Source organism: Oncorhynchus nerka, linkage group LG14 (genome assembly GCF_034236695.1).
Source record: "Oncorhynchus nerka isolate Pitt River linkage group LG14, Oner_Uvic_2.0, whole genome shotgun sequence".
In the NCBI taxonomy this organism is placed as follows: domain Eukaryota; kingdom Metazoa; phylum Chordata; class Actinopteri; order Salmoniformes; family Salmonidae; genus Oncorhynchus; species Oncorhynchus nerka.
In genome coordinates this window covers 66,076,086-66,090,269 of record NC_088409.1, presented here as the reverse complement: position 1 = coordinate 66,090,269, position 14,184 = coordinate 66,076,086, and the positions used below count along the sequence as shown (strand labels likewise).

At 49.5% G+C, this 14,184-nt stretch overlaps 1 protein-coding gene across 2 annotated transcripts in view; it reads right to left on the bottom strand.

The window, feature by feature from the left end:
- The window catches only part of LOC115141723 (schwannomin-interacting protein 1-like), an 82,472-nt gene extending 70,994 nt beyond the window's left edge, over positions 1–11,478 (bottom strand). Inside the window, exons 1-2 of one of the 2 annotated variants that reach the window (XM_065000297.1) lie at positions 11,278–11,478; positions 2,224–3,009 (exon numbers count right to left, since the gene is read on the bottom strand). In XM_065000297.1, the coding sequence (XP_064856369.1) occupies positions 2,224–3,009; positions 11,278–11,373 (882 nt within the window). In that variant the 5' untranslated portion in view covers positions 11,374–11,478. Of the gene's footprint in view, positions 1–2,223; positions 3,010–10,917 lie in introns of both variants that reach the window. The other variant, XM_065000298.1, reaches the window with a different exon arrangement.
- Positions 11,479–14,184: the final 2,706 nt, after the last annotated feature.

The window sequence follows — 14,184 nt, the reverse complement described above, 5'->3', positions numbered from 1 at the left end:
CCTGTTGTGTTTTACCATGCTCCTCCAGCCCTGTTGTGTTTTACCAATGGTCCTCAAGCCCTGATGTGTTTTACCATGCTCCTCCAGCCCTGTTGTGTTTTACCACGCTCCTCCAGCTGCAGTGTTTTACCATGCTCCTCCAGCCCTGTTGTGTTTTACCATGCTCCTCCAGCCCTGTTTTGTTTTACCATGCTCCTCCAGCCCTGTTGTGTTTTACCATGCTCCTCCAGCCCTGTTGTGTTTTACCATGCTCCTCCAGCCCTGTTGTGTTTTACCATGCTCCTCCAGCCCTGTTGTGTTTTACCATGCCCCTCCAGCCCTGCAGTGTTTTACCATGCTCCTCCAGCCCTGTTGTGTTTTACCATGCTCCTCCAGCCCTGTTGTGTTTTACCATGCTACTCCAGCCCTGTTGTGTTTTACCATGCTCCTCCAGCCCTGTTGTGTTTTACCATGCTCCTCCAGCCCTGTTGTGTTTTACCATGCTCCTCCAGCCCTGTTGTGTTTTACCATGCTCCTCCAGCCCTGTTGTGTTTTACCAATGCTCCTCAAGCCCTGTTGTGTTTTACCATGCTCCTCCAGCCCTGTTGTGTTTTACCATGCTCCTCCAGCTGCAGTGTTTTACCATGCTCCTCCAGCCCTGTTGTGTTTTACCATGCTCCTCCAGCCCTGTTTTGTTTTACCATGCTCCTCCAGCCCTGTTGTGTTGTACCATGCTCCTCCAGCCCTGTTGTGTTTTACCATGCTCCTCCAGCCCTGTTGTGTTTTACCATGCTCCTCCAGCCCTGTTGTGTTTTACCATGCCCCTCCAGCCCTGCAGTGTTTTACCATGCTCCTCCAGCCCTGTTGTGTTTTACCATGCTCCTCCAGCCCTGTTGTGTTTTACCATGCTCCTCCAGCCCTGTTGTGTTTTACCATGCTCCTCCAGCTGCAGTGTTTTACCATGCTCCTCCAGCCCTGTTGTGTTTTACCATGCTCCTCCAGCCCTGTTGTGTTTTACCATGCTCCTCCAGCCCTGCAGTGTTTTACCATGCTCCTCCAGCCCTGTTGTGTTTTACCATGCTCCTCCAGCTGCAGTGTTTTACCATGCTCCTCCAGCCCTGTTGTGTTTTACCATGCTCCTCCAGCCCTGCTGATTGACTGGGAGCTGAGAAGGAGTCAGGACTCCATGCAGCAGCACACCGGTGGCTGCAGCACATAGCTAGCAGCAGCACATACTGTAGCTGGCAGCAGCACACAGCTAGCAGCAGCACATAGCTAGCAGCAGCACATAGCTGGCAGCAGCACACAGCTAGCAGTAGCACATAGCTAGCAGCAGCACACAGCTGGCAGCAGCACACAGCTAGCAGTAGCACATAGCTAGCAGCAGCACACAGCTAGCAGCAGCACACAGCTAGCAGCAGCACATAGCTTAGTGCCACATTACCCCACTAATCTCTCCTTATCCCAGCATTCCTGCACACATATAATATTCCCCAAGTCCACCTGACACAGATAACTGTCGGATTACCGCATGACGCAATCCTCAGGGATCACAGAGAAAGCAGGAAAACAAGACAGTGAACATGTTCAACAACCCCCCCACACACAGCAGGGTGGGAGTCCTTTAGAACCTGGAGTCTGGAGATATATTGTGCTGTTGCAATTATTGCCCGTATAAATACCAGCTTTCTACTATCTGTGAAACCAACAATAGCACAGGCCCAGTGACCCACAACCTCTTTCCATGTCTGAGGGATTTTCACGCACCACTTCATACAATATCTGGCTTGATTTGTCCCACCATGACTGACATCCTCACAACTGACACGCTTCCATGCTTCATCCTACACCATCCACCACCATGACTGACATCCTCACAACTGACACGCTTCCATGCTTCATCCTACACCATCCACCACCATGACTGACATCCTCACAACTGACACGCTTCCATGCTTCATCCTACACCATCCACCACCATGACTGACATCCTCACAACTGACACGCTTCCATGCTTCATCCTACACCATCCACCACCATGACTGACATCCTCACAACTGACACGCTTCCATGCTTCATCCTACACCATCCACCACCATGACTGACATCCTCACAACTGACACGCTTCCATGCTTCATCCTACACCATCCACCACCATGACTGCATCCTCACAACTGTCACAGAAATCGCAAACACACACAGACATGCCTGCATACATACACACAGACAAACGTCTCCACTCACTGAGGTGTAGGCGGTCTTTCCCAGGCTGTGGTTGTGATTGAGGTTCTGGTTCTCCTGCTCTCTGCTCTGCAGCCCCGCCAGGTGTCTCTCCAGAGCTGCCCAGTCCATGGTGGGCAGGGCCTCTTCCTCCACAATCTCCTCCTCTCTGTATCCCCCCATCCGTCCTCCTATTCCTCCTCCTCCACCAACGCCCCCTCCTCCAACGCCGCCTCTGACCCGGCTGGGGCGCCTGTGGCTGGGCTTGGTGGCCCCCGTGCCCCTGGGTACTGGCCTGGTAGGGGAGTGGGGCAGGATCAGGTTGCCATTCTGTTTCAGTTCCTCAGGCACGGCAGCAGCGAAGGTGGCTGTGTGTCCACTGTGAGTAGGAAGGGGTGGAGGCTTCACATCCTGGAACTCCTCGGCCAGACTGCGGCTGTTCACTGGTTTCCTGAAGCCCCCGCCTGGCGCACCTACCACAACCCCACCCTCCTCCTGGCCAGGGGCCTGCTGGGAGCTGTAGTCGTCCCCGTACTCGCTCTTCCACTCCTCAATCACCTTCTTCTTGTACTCCTGGTAGTCCTCATCCTCCTCATAGTCCTCATCCTCCAGGGTTGCCAGATCCAGGGAGGGAGAGGATTTGTAGTCCCCTTCTAAGGTTGCCAGTTCCAGGGATGGGGAGGACTTGTAGTCCTCCAGGCATGCCAGGTCTAAGGAGGGAGAACAGGGTGTCACCTTGTTGGAGTTGGACTCGGAGCTGGAGCGACTGGAGGCGTCGCTCCCCAAGTCCATGCCATCCTCCCGGTAGTCCTGCAGTGGAGAGAGAAACAGGGATGGAGAGAAAGGTGGGAGAGAGGAGGAATGGAGAAAAATAGATATAAATAGAGGTAAGAAACAATGAGGTTGAAAAGAGAAATGATGATATTGAGATAAAGATAGAGGTTGAAAGAGAGAGAGAGAGAGGAAGAGAGGGACACAAACAGAGCATTTAGGGAAGTGTGCATACAGAGATTACTGTTGTGGTTTGAGACCAACAACCACAGAAAACTTCCTGCCCCGGTAGAACTTCCTTCCTCTACATTAATTTCCTTGGCACCGTTTCAGTCCCTCTCTGACACATTTTCTCCTCTCCTCTCTGAGACAACCACTCCTCTCCTCCCTGAGACAATCTCTCTTCCCAGACAAACTCGCTCCTCTCTGAGACAACCTCTCCTCCCAGACACACTATCTCCTCTCCTCCCTGAGACAACCTCTCCTCCCAGACACACTCTCTCCTCTCCTCTCTGAGACAACCTCTCCTCCCAGACACACTCTCTCCTCTCCTCCCTGAGACAACCTCTCCTCCCAGACACACTCTCTCCTCTCTGAGACAACCTCTCCTCCCAGACACACTATCTCCTCTCCTCCCCGAGACAACCTCTCCTCCCAGACACACTCTCTCCTCTCTGAGACAACCTCTCCTCCCAGACACACTCTCTCCTCTCCTCCCTGAGACAACCTCTCCTCCCAGACACACTCTCTCCTCTCTGAGACAACCTCTCCTCCCAGACACACTCTCTCCTCTCTGAGACAACCTCTCCTCCCAGACACACTCTCTCCTCTCCTCCCTGAGACAACCTCTCCTCTCCTCCCTGAGACAATCTCTCCTCTCCTCCCTGAGACAACCTCTCCTCTCCTCCCTCAGACAACCTCTCCTCCCGGACACAATCTCTCCTCCTTGAGACAACCTCTCCTCTCCTCCCAGACACACTCTCTCCTCTCTGAGACAACCTCTCCTCCCAGACACACTCTCTCCTCTCTGAGACAACCTCTCTTCCCAGACACACTCTCTCCTCTCTGAGACAACCTCTCCTCCCAGACACACTCTCTCCTCTCCTCCCTGAGACAACCTCTCCTCTCCTCCCTGAGACAACCTCTCTTCCCAGACACACTCTCTCCTCTCTGAGACAACTTCTCCTCCCAGAAACAGTCTCTCCTCTCTGAGACAACCTCTCCTCCCAGACACACTCTCTCCTCTCCTCCCTGAGACAACCTCTCCTCTCCTCCCTGAGACAATCTCTCCTCTCCTCCCTGAGACAACCTCTCCTCTCCTCCCTGAGACAACCTCTCCTATCCTCCTTGAGACAACCTCTCTCTCTCCTCCCTGAGACAACCTCTCCTCTCATCCCAGGCACACTCTCTCCTCTCCGAGACAACCTCTCCTCCTCTCCTCTCCTCCCAAACACACTCTCTCTTCTCTTATCCTCCCTGAGACAATCTCTCCTCTCCTCCCAGACACACTCTCTCTTCTCTTCTCCTCCCTGAGACAACCTCTCCTCTCCTCCCAGACACACTCTCTCTTCTCTTCTCCTCCTGAGAAAATCTCTCCTCTCCTCCCTGAGACAACCTCTCCTCCCTGAGACAACCTTTCCTTTCCTCCCAGACACACTCTCTCTTCTCTTCTCCTCCCTGAGACACTCTCTCCTCTCCTCCCTGAGACAATCTCTCCTCTCCTCCCTGAGACACTCTCTCCTCTCCTCCCTGAGACAATCTCTCCTCTCCTCCCTGAGACAACCTCTCCTCCCGGACACACTCTCTCCTCTCCTCCCAGACACACTCTCTCCTCTCCTCCCTGAGACAATCTCTCCTCTCCTCCCAGACACACTCTCTCCTCTCCTCCCAGACACACTCTCTCCTCTCCTCCCAGAAACACTCTCTCCTCTCTGAGACAACCTCTCCTCCCGGACACACTCTCTCCTCTCCTCCCAGACACACTCTCTCCTCTCCTCCCTGAGACAATCTCTCCTCTCCTCCCTGAGACAATCTCTCCTCTCCTCCCTGAGACAATCTCTCCTCTCCTCCCTGAGACAACCTCTCCTCCCGGACACAATCTCTCCTCCTTGAGACAACCTCTCCTCTCCTCCCAGATACACTCTCTCCTGCCTGAGACAACCTCTCCTCCAGGACACAATCTCTCCTCTCTGAGACAACCTCTCCTCTCCTCCCTGAGACAACCTCTCCTCCCTTCCCTGAGACAACCTCTCATAACCTCCCTGAGACAACCTCTCCTCTCCTCCCAAACACACTCTCCCTTCTCTTATCCTCCCTGAGACAACCTCTCCTCTCCTCCCAGATACACTCTCTCTTCTCTTCTCCTCCCTTAGACAATCTCTCCTCCCAGACACACTCTCTCTTCTCTTCTCCTCCCTGAGACAACCTCTCCTCTCCTCCCAGACACACTCTCTCTTCTCCTCTCCTCTCTGAGACAACCTCTCCTCTCCTCCCAGACACACTCTCTCTTCTCCTCTCCTCTGAGACAACCTCTCCTCCCAGACATACTCTCTCCTCCCTGAGACAACTGCTCCTCTCCTCCCTGAGACAACCTCTACTCCCTGAGACAACCTCTCCTCTCCTCCTGGACACAATCTCTCCTCTCTGAGACAACATCTCCTCTCCTCCCAGATACACTCTCTCCTCTCCTCCCTGAGACAACCTCTCCTCTCCTCCCAGATACACTATTTCCTCTCCTCCCTGAGACAACCTCTCCTCTCATCCCAGACCCACTCTCTCCTCCCAGACCCACTCTCTCCTCTCCTCCCAGATACACTATCTCCTCTCCTCCCCGAGACAACCTCTCCTCTCATCTCAGACCCACTCTCTCGTCCCAGACACACTCTCTCCTCTCTGAGACAACCTCTCCTCCCAGACACACTCTCTCCTCTCTGAGACAACCTCTCTTCCCAGACACACTCTCTCCTCTCTGAGACAACCTCTCCTCCCAGACACACTCTCTCCTCTCCTCCCTGAGACAACCTCTCCTCTCCTCCCTGAGACAACCTCTCTTCCCAGACACACTCTCTCCTCTCTGAGACAACTTCTCCTCCCAGAAACAGTCTCTCCTCTCTGAGACAACCTCTCCTCCCAGACACACTCTCTCCTCTCCTCCCTGAGACAACCTCTCCTCTCCTCCCTGAGACAATCTCTCCTCTCCTCCCTGAGACAACCTCTCCTCTCCTCCCTGAGACAACCTCTCCTATCCTCCTTGAGACAACCTCTCCTCTCCTCCCTGAGACAACCTCTCCTCTCATCCCAGGCACACTCTCTCCTCTCCGAGACAACCTCTCCTCCTCTCCTCTCCTCCCAAACACACTCTCTCTTCTCTTATCCTCCCTGAGACAATCTCTCCTCTCCTCCCAGACACACTCTCTCTTCTCTTCTCCTCCCTGAGACAACCTCTCCTCTCCTCCCAGACACACTCTCTCTTCTCTTCTCCTCCCTGAGAAAATCTCTCCTCTCCTCCCTGAGACAACCTCTCCTCCCTGAGACAACCTTTCCTTTCCTCCCAGACACACTCTCTCTTCTCTTCTCCTCCCTGAGACACTCTCTCCTCTCCTCCCTGAGACAATCTCTCCTCTCCTCCCTGAGACACTCTCTCCTCTCCTCCCTGAGACAATCTCTCCTCTCCTCCCTGAGACAACCTCTCCTCCCGGACACACTCTCTCCTCTCCTCCCAGACACACTCTCTCCTCTCCTCCCTGAGACAATCTCTCCTCTCCTCCCAGACACACTCTCTCCTCTCCTCCCAGACACACTCTCTCCTCTCCTCCCAGAAACACTCTCTCCTCTCTGAGACAACCTCTCCTCCCGGACACACTCTCTCCTCTCCTCCCAGACACACTCTCTCCTCTCCTCCCTGAGACAATCTCTCCTCTCCTCCCTGAGACAATCTCTCCTCTCCTCCCTGAGACAATCTCTCCTCTCCTCCCTGAGACAACCTCTCCTCCCGGACACAATCTCTCCTCCTTGAGACAACCTCTCCTCTCCTCCCAGATACACTCTCTCCTGCCTGAGACAACCTCTCCTCCAGGACACAATCTCTCCTCCCTGAGACAACCTCTCCTCCCTTCCCTGAGACAACCTCTCATAACCTCCCTGAGACAACCTCTCCTCTCCTCCCAAACACACTCTCCCTTCTCTTATCCTCCCTGAGACAACCTCTCCTCTCCTCCCAGATACACTCTCTCTTCTCTTCTCCTCCCTTAGACAATCTCTCCTCCCAGACACACTCTCTCTTCTCTTCTCCTCCCTGAGACAACCTCTCCTCTCCTCCCAGACACACTCTCTCTTCTCCTCTCCTCTCTGAGACAACCTCTCCTCTCCTCCCAGACACACTCTCTCTTCTCCTCTCCTCTCTGAGACAACCTCTCCTCCCAGACATACTCTCTCCTCCCTGAGACAACTGCTCCTCTCCTCCCTGAGACAACCTCTACTCCCTGAGACAACCTCTCCTCTCCTCCTGGACACAATCTCTCCTCTCTGAGACAACATCTCCTCTCCTCCCAGATACACTCTCTCCTCTCCTCCCTGAGACAACCTCTCCTCTCCTCCCAGATACACTATTTCCTCTCCTCCCTGAGACAACCTCTCCTCTCATCCCAGACCCACTCTCTCCTCCCAGACCCACTCTCTCCTCTCCTCCCAGATACACTATCTCCTCTCCTCCCCGAGACAACTTCTCCTCTCATCTCAGACCCACTCTCTCGTCCCAGACACACTCTCTCTCCTCCCAGACCCACTCTGTCCTCTCCTCCCAGACCCACTCTCTCCTCTCCTCTCAGACTGACTCTCTCCTCCTGTTTGTTCATATTTGTTCATATTTCCTTATCTGTGTCTTTGGCAATGTCTTCCCAACAATAATGATCAATGTGAGGAATACCAATCTCTTTCTCCAATCGTCCCGAGGGGAATGCCACTGCCATGGCTTTATATATAACATGCACTGCAGTGGCTGTGAGTGACTTAAACGGATGGGTGGCTGTCTAACCTTGACTGTCTGCAGTGTGAGGCCACAGTGTGTGTTGCTGTTGTTGCCCAGTGCCAGAGCAATCACTGTCTGATTGATTGCCAACTTAATGAAAATGCCCACCTTGTTTATGGGCCTCCACAAATCTCAGCGTGACCTGAACCTCTTTGGGTGTTTTCACCTCTTATTTTCAGCGGCCGCATTAACATAGCGCCTGGCATCACTTTTAAAAGTTAATGAAAAACAAGCAGCAGCAATTTATTCAAAGTCACAACTGGAAAAAACGAATTGTTATGCATCCAACACACCAAGACTGATTGATTGATGATGTTTATTGTCCTTCATTTTTCTTGTGGCCTGTTCATTTCGAAATACACCAAAGAATGGAGTTCACAAAGTGTTGACGAAGTGATTACAATACATTTGAATACAAAAATGGCAAACCCTGACATTAAAAACAATCAGTACAACCACCAACAGAGACAAGCACCTCAACAGTAACCCTTTTTTCCCACCAACCACATTCGATAAGACTTATCTTAAAGGGATACTTAGCATGCTAGTAGATACCCATAGACTTCCAATAATTGCGCTAACGCTAGTTAGCACTGGCTGGGGAAACGACCTCTTAACTTCCCTCTGGATAAGAGCGTCTGCTAAATGACTTAAATGTAAATGTAAATGTTCATACTGGACACAGAGACATAAACGTGGTATCCACTAGTTAATATTTAAGGTCTGCTTATAACTATGTAATAACGGTTCATATGCAGTTTATAAGCAAACCTGCAGATGAAATGATACCAGCACCTAATCTATACACAGCACACCTAACTTTATGTCTGTGTCATCACTGATGTTAGTCGCCAGTTGAATTAATCTACCCAGTGATTCAAAACTGTGACTCAACTCCTTAGAGAGGTTCAATTTATTGACGCAGTGTCACTATACAGAACACAACTTCATTCAGACCTAATGAACCTTTTTCTTATGGAACATGGACCGTTGTTCCATCCAGAGACTTGGATTTAAAAACAATTTCAGTATCTTTATAATTCTTTGCTCATTCTAGGCAATAACCATACAATCTCTTTACAGTAAAGATCCTTGTTTGATAGATTGTTCTAATCCTTTCTGACACCCCCCCCCCCTCCCTACATCCACCGGGACTGCTATTTCATTTCTTCTCCCAGACCCAGACAGACCCAGTATAATCTGGGGGGTCAGGCTGGCAACAGTCGAGCTGTTGGCAATAGTGGCTCACTGTAACTCACACTCTCGCAAAATGGCAATGTTTCGTTACATTGATTTTATATTGTGAATGTGGACTATTTTAACAAGGACAACATCTGAAAAGGGGGTTGACACACCGATTGATAGCTTGCACCTCGTGCCAATGTCGTAGTAGGCTAGTTGACGTCTAGGCGGGGACATATGCGCGCATCCTGCACCTCGCCCCATATCCCCGAGTCCAGTCACGTTTATGATTAAGATTCGAGATCAGAATGTTGTATAGGCTACATTTGACACATCGCCTACACGAGGTCACGAATCCATGCGCAGGCGTTTAAAGAGTGGTGCGCGTTCGTTACAATGTGGCTACAATGATCCATCCGGTTGCTTTTATTCGAAAGTCTGCCTGCCATTCCAAGATGATTCAAAAACGATTATATTAGCCTACTCTGTACATTATAACTAAGAAGCTAGATAAGGGATCATGGCGTGTTTCCTTTAGCTCCAGCCATTAAAGTAGGCTACCACTTTAGCCTATAGTGGGGAAGCCGTGGGAATCCGTTTTAAATCTCAACCTGCGAGTCGTTAAAAGCGCAACGGCTCAATTGGTGGGAATGAGTGTAGCGTAGCCTGTATAATTCTAAAAAGAATAGAACAGCTCTAGGCCTATCAAACACGTCGGAATTAAAGTGACGCTTCCAGCTCCTGTATTATCATATTAATACAATGTTTGGCATCGGTTCATTTGAGTCCGTGTAAAATGTGTAGCCTTATTATTTAAAGTGATTCAGAAGGAGAAAAATCCCGTCAAGACATCCGGGCGGGGGAGCGGTGGGCCCCGCTTTGGTTCATCCTCTCTCCGATTAACCTCGTAGCCTACACTGGGTGGATTTGGCCGTACAATACATGCAAATTGACAGCTGCGCGGAACCCCACCCCGACAGCAAGGCGGGTGTTTTGTGTTTAATTTGTGTCTTGGAGGGGACACTGGCCACAATAATAAACCCCTGTCGTTTTAATGTACTTTTGAATAAGCTACAAAACCAGTTTGCACTTGCTTATTAGGCTAAATGGTCATTACATTTAACGCCCATGCCTCGTGGTGTCATTTAGGCTACCCAAACCTCTGCTCTGTGCAATAGCCCACCCGCTGTGGTAAAGTGTGTTCAGTCGATGCCAATTAATACAAACCTTTAATGCAGGTAAATACTGTATCAACTTCAGAAACAGATAGAGGGCAAATAGCCATCTGCAGAGTCATTCATCCTCAAATGATGTAATGTTCCCAAAAAGTAACGGGAAAACCTCATCCCCCGGCAACAGCGGTGACAGTACCATCCAATTTCACAACGCAGATGACAACCAAAATAACGAGTCCACACTGACGACAGGGTTCCTATCAATAGACCACACTGCACTACATATCAATAAACACTGTTTACCCCTCCATGGTTAGGCTGATATAGGCTATTGAATAAGACAGCCTATATCCTATAATAAACCAGCTCAAGCACCGACTGTACTAATGATAGTCTACTAACCTGCAAACGCCCTATATTAAAATGTCTGAATGACAGAAAACAGCCTATTCTAAATAAATCTAGTATGACCGATGACCTATAGAAGACCTAAATTAAGGTAACGCAAATAGCCCAGCCTATGGGTTGAATAGTCATCACAACAAACGCAGCACCAATACTTACTGTCATTTTCTCTGTAAGATCTCTTGTCTCAAGACATTTTAAAGTCAATACCAGTCAACAATTGGGTCTTTATTTGTCAGTACACTCGGGAGATGGTGAGGATATTATCCGCTACCCGGAGATATTAGAGAAAGCCGGTAGATTGTTGAGAGCGTATGCCAGTCCAGTCATTGCTCTGTGTGTATCCGCCGCGGAGCCCAACCCTTGAGCCCTACCGAGAATGAGTTTAAAAAAAAGACACGTTAAAATAGATGAGTTAAAAAATAATTGTGCGCTCCCAGATCGCCTCTCCTCTCTTCTTTCCCGGTACAGACGTCAAACGTCGCTTCTACTGTTCAGCGCATGCACACACAAACTCACAGAGTGATTGGCGAGAGAATGTGAATGTGTCTCTCTCCGCGCGTTTTTGTCGTCCGCACAAGTCAGCCTCGCACGTATCTCTGCTTTCCAGTGCATTCAACTTAACGCTCACACACAAAGCAAAGAAGCTCCCTGCCACAGCGGCGTCTCAACTTCTCCAGCGCTCTATCCCAGCAGGCTGCTCTGAGGACAAACTGACGACAGAACAGTAGCCCTGCCTTCTGCACTCACTGACCTTGCGAATGGTATATTGAGGGAAAGAGCCAGAGAGAGAAATATAGGCAGAGAGAGAGAGAGAGAGAGAGAGAGAGAGAGAGAGAGAGAGAGAGAGAGAGAGAGAGAGAGAGCGGAGAGATGAGAAAGAAAGAGCCCAACACTATATCTAGTTGAATAATTCAAGATGCCCTGGTGCTCTGAATAGGTTTGGAACCGTTTCTGTCACACTGTGAATACATAAGCTATAAGTAGCCTTGGACATCTCAAGGATACTGCTGTCATGTCCTTTGTAACTGAAGTGCTGTGTTGAGGAACATAAAGATAGATCTAGTCTTCTGGACAGACCTGTGTTTTGGCCCAGAGGGTTGTGGTCTGTTTTGTTACCAAGCTCTGTTTAGTCTCAGTCTTTTGCCAGACTGCCATGCAGTAGGGTGGCACTGGGCAGCACTGTCCACAGAATTCATTGGCTGTGTCTTAAATCACACCCTATTCCATATAGTGCTCTACTTTTGGCTAGAGTCCTCTGACATCTCATTCTCCATCTCCCTTTTGGCCAAGGCCTATTCTCCATATAGTGCACTACCTCTATCCAAAAGTAGTAAAGAACATCCACTGGGCAAAAACTGGTTGAATCAATATTATTTCCAAGTCCTTTTAATCCCCAAAAATCAATGTGATGACGTTGAATCAACGTGGGAAACGAGTTGGTTTTGCAAAAAAAAATCATCAACATACGGACATTTTGTCTTTTTTTCACCCATCTTTTACCCTTAATCCAATGACATGGTGAAATGTTTTGTTGATTTCACATTGAGTTCACAAGTCGTAGTTGAACTGATGTCTGAGCTCAGTGGCTAAAATGTCACCTGAGATTTACCACTGTTGAATGCACATATGGACAGCTGCACTCACAGGGTTGAGACAGGGTTAACACAAACATGTTATTCCTCTGACATGTTTTATGATTGGAACTGGTAATATACACGGAACAAAAATATAAACGCCACATGTAAAGTGTTGGTCCCATGGTTCATGAGCTGAAAAAAAAATCCAACACATTTTCCATACGCACAAAAAGCTTATTTCTCTCAAATGTTGGGGAAAAGGGTATTTACATTCCTGTTAGTGAGAATTTATCCTTTGCCAAGATAATCCATCCACCTGAAGCTGATTTCAACTGCATAATTATTACACAGCTGCACCTTGTGCTGGGGACAATAAAAGGCCACTTTAAAATGTGCAGTTTTGTCATACAACACAATGCCACTGATGTCTCAGGTTGTGAGGGAGTGTCCACCAGAGCTGTGCAGTTTTGTCATACAACACAATGCCACTGATGTCTCAGGTTGTGAGGGAATGTCCACCAGAGCTGTGCAGTTTTGTCATACAACACAATGCCACTGATGTCTCAGGTTGTGAGGGAGTGTCCACCAGAGCTGTGCAGTTTTGTCATACAACACAATGCCACTGATGTCTCAGGTTGTGAGGGAGTGTCCACCAGAGCTGTGCAGTTTTGTCATACAACACAATGCCACTGATGTCTCAGGTTGTGAGGGAGTGTCCACCAGAGCTGTGCAGTTTTGTCATACAACACAATGCCACTGATGTCTCAGGTTTTGAGGGAGTGTCCACCAGAGCTGTGCAGTTTTGTCATACAACACAATGCCACTGATGTCTCAGGTTGTGAGGGAATGTCCACCAGAGCTGTTGCCAGATAATTGAAATGAACATTGTTTTAGAAAATTTGGCAGTACGTCCAACCGGCCTCACAATCGCAGACCACGTGTAACCATGCCAACCCAGGACCTCCACATCAGGCTTCTTCATCTGCGGGATCATCTGTGGAGGTTCAGGGGGGGTGCTGAGGAGTATTTATGTCTGTAATAAAGCCCTTTTGTGGGGGAAAACTCATTGTGGGTGAGCCTGGCTGCACCTCTGCCCAGTCATGTGAAATCCATAGATTAGGGCTTAATTCATGTATTTCAATTGACTGATTTCCTGATATTAACCGTAATTCAGTCAAATCTTAAAAATTGTTGCATGTTGTGTTTATATTTTTGTTCAGTACAGCATTTTCAGACATGGGTATCAAATTAAGACTCAGAGCATTACAACCACCTATAACACACATATGCTGCGCGGCCCAGATTTAAACCTCTAAACATAGTTTATTGGAGGAGGATGGGAGCGGTGTGCAGATATATAAATATATAATAGCAGCACAAAGGATTAAGGCCTGGTAATGAAAGAGCACTACTTCAAAGACCCCTCACTGAGACACTCTCCTCGCTACAGAGGGGACACCACCATCAGGGATCTCCCCAAAGAGAGAGGCAGCGGGGGCCCTATCGCTATCTCCCCCTCACACCCCCCCATTCCCATATTTCCCACTTCCCCCACTTCTCATCAGACAGATCCCCCAAACGCCAATTGGTCACAGAGGCAGTGAGCTACCAGATAGTTAAATGCCTTTAGGGAAGCTGGGACACTTTTGGGTTCCTCATCCAGTGAGGAACGTGATGTGGGTGAGTTAACAGTCTCACCAGGCAATTAGCTTGTCAACAGGAGGCTAATCTAGTGTGTTTTAGTCCTCTACGTACCCCCCCCCCCCCCCCCCCCCCAACACTTACAACCCCACACCCTCAACTGCGATACCCAACCTTCTTGAAGTTCCTTTATTACCTCCCTTCA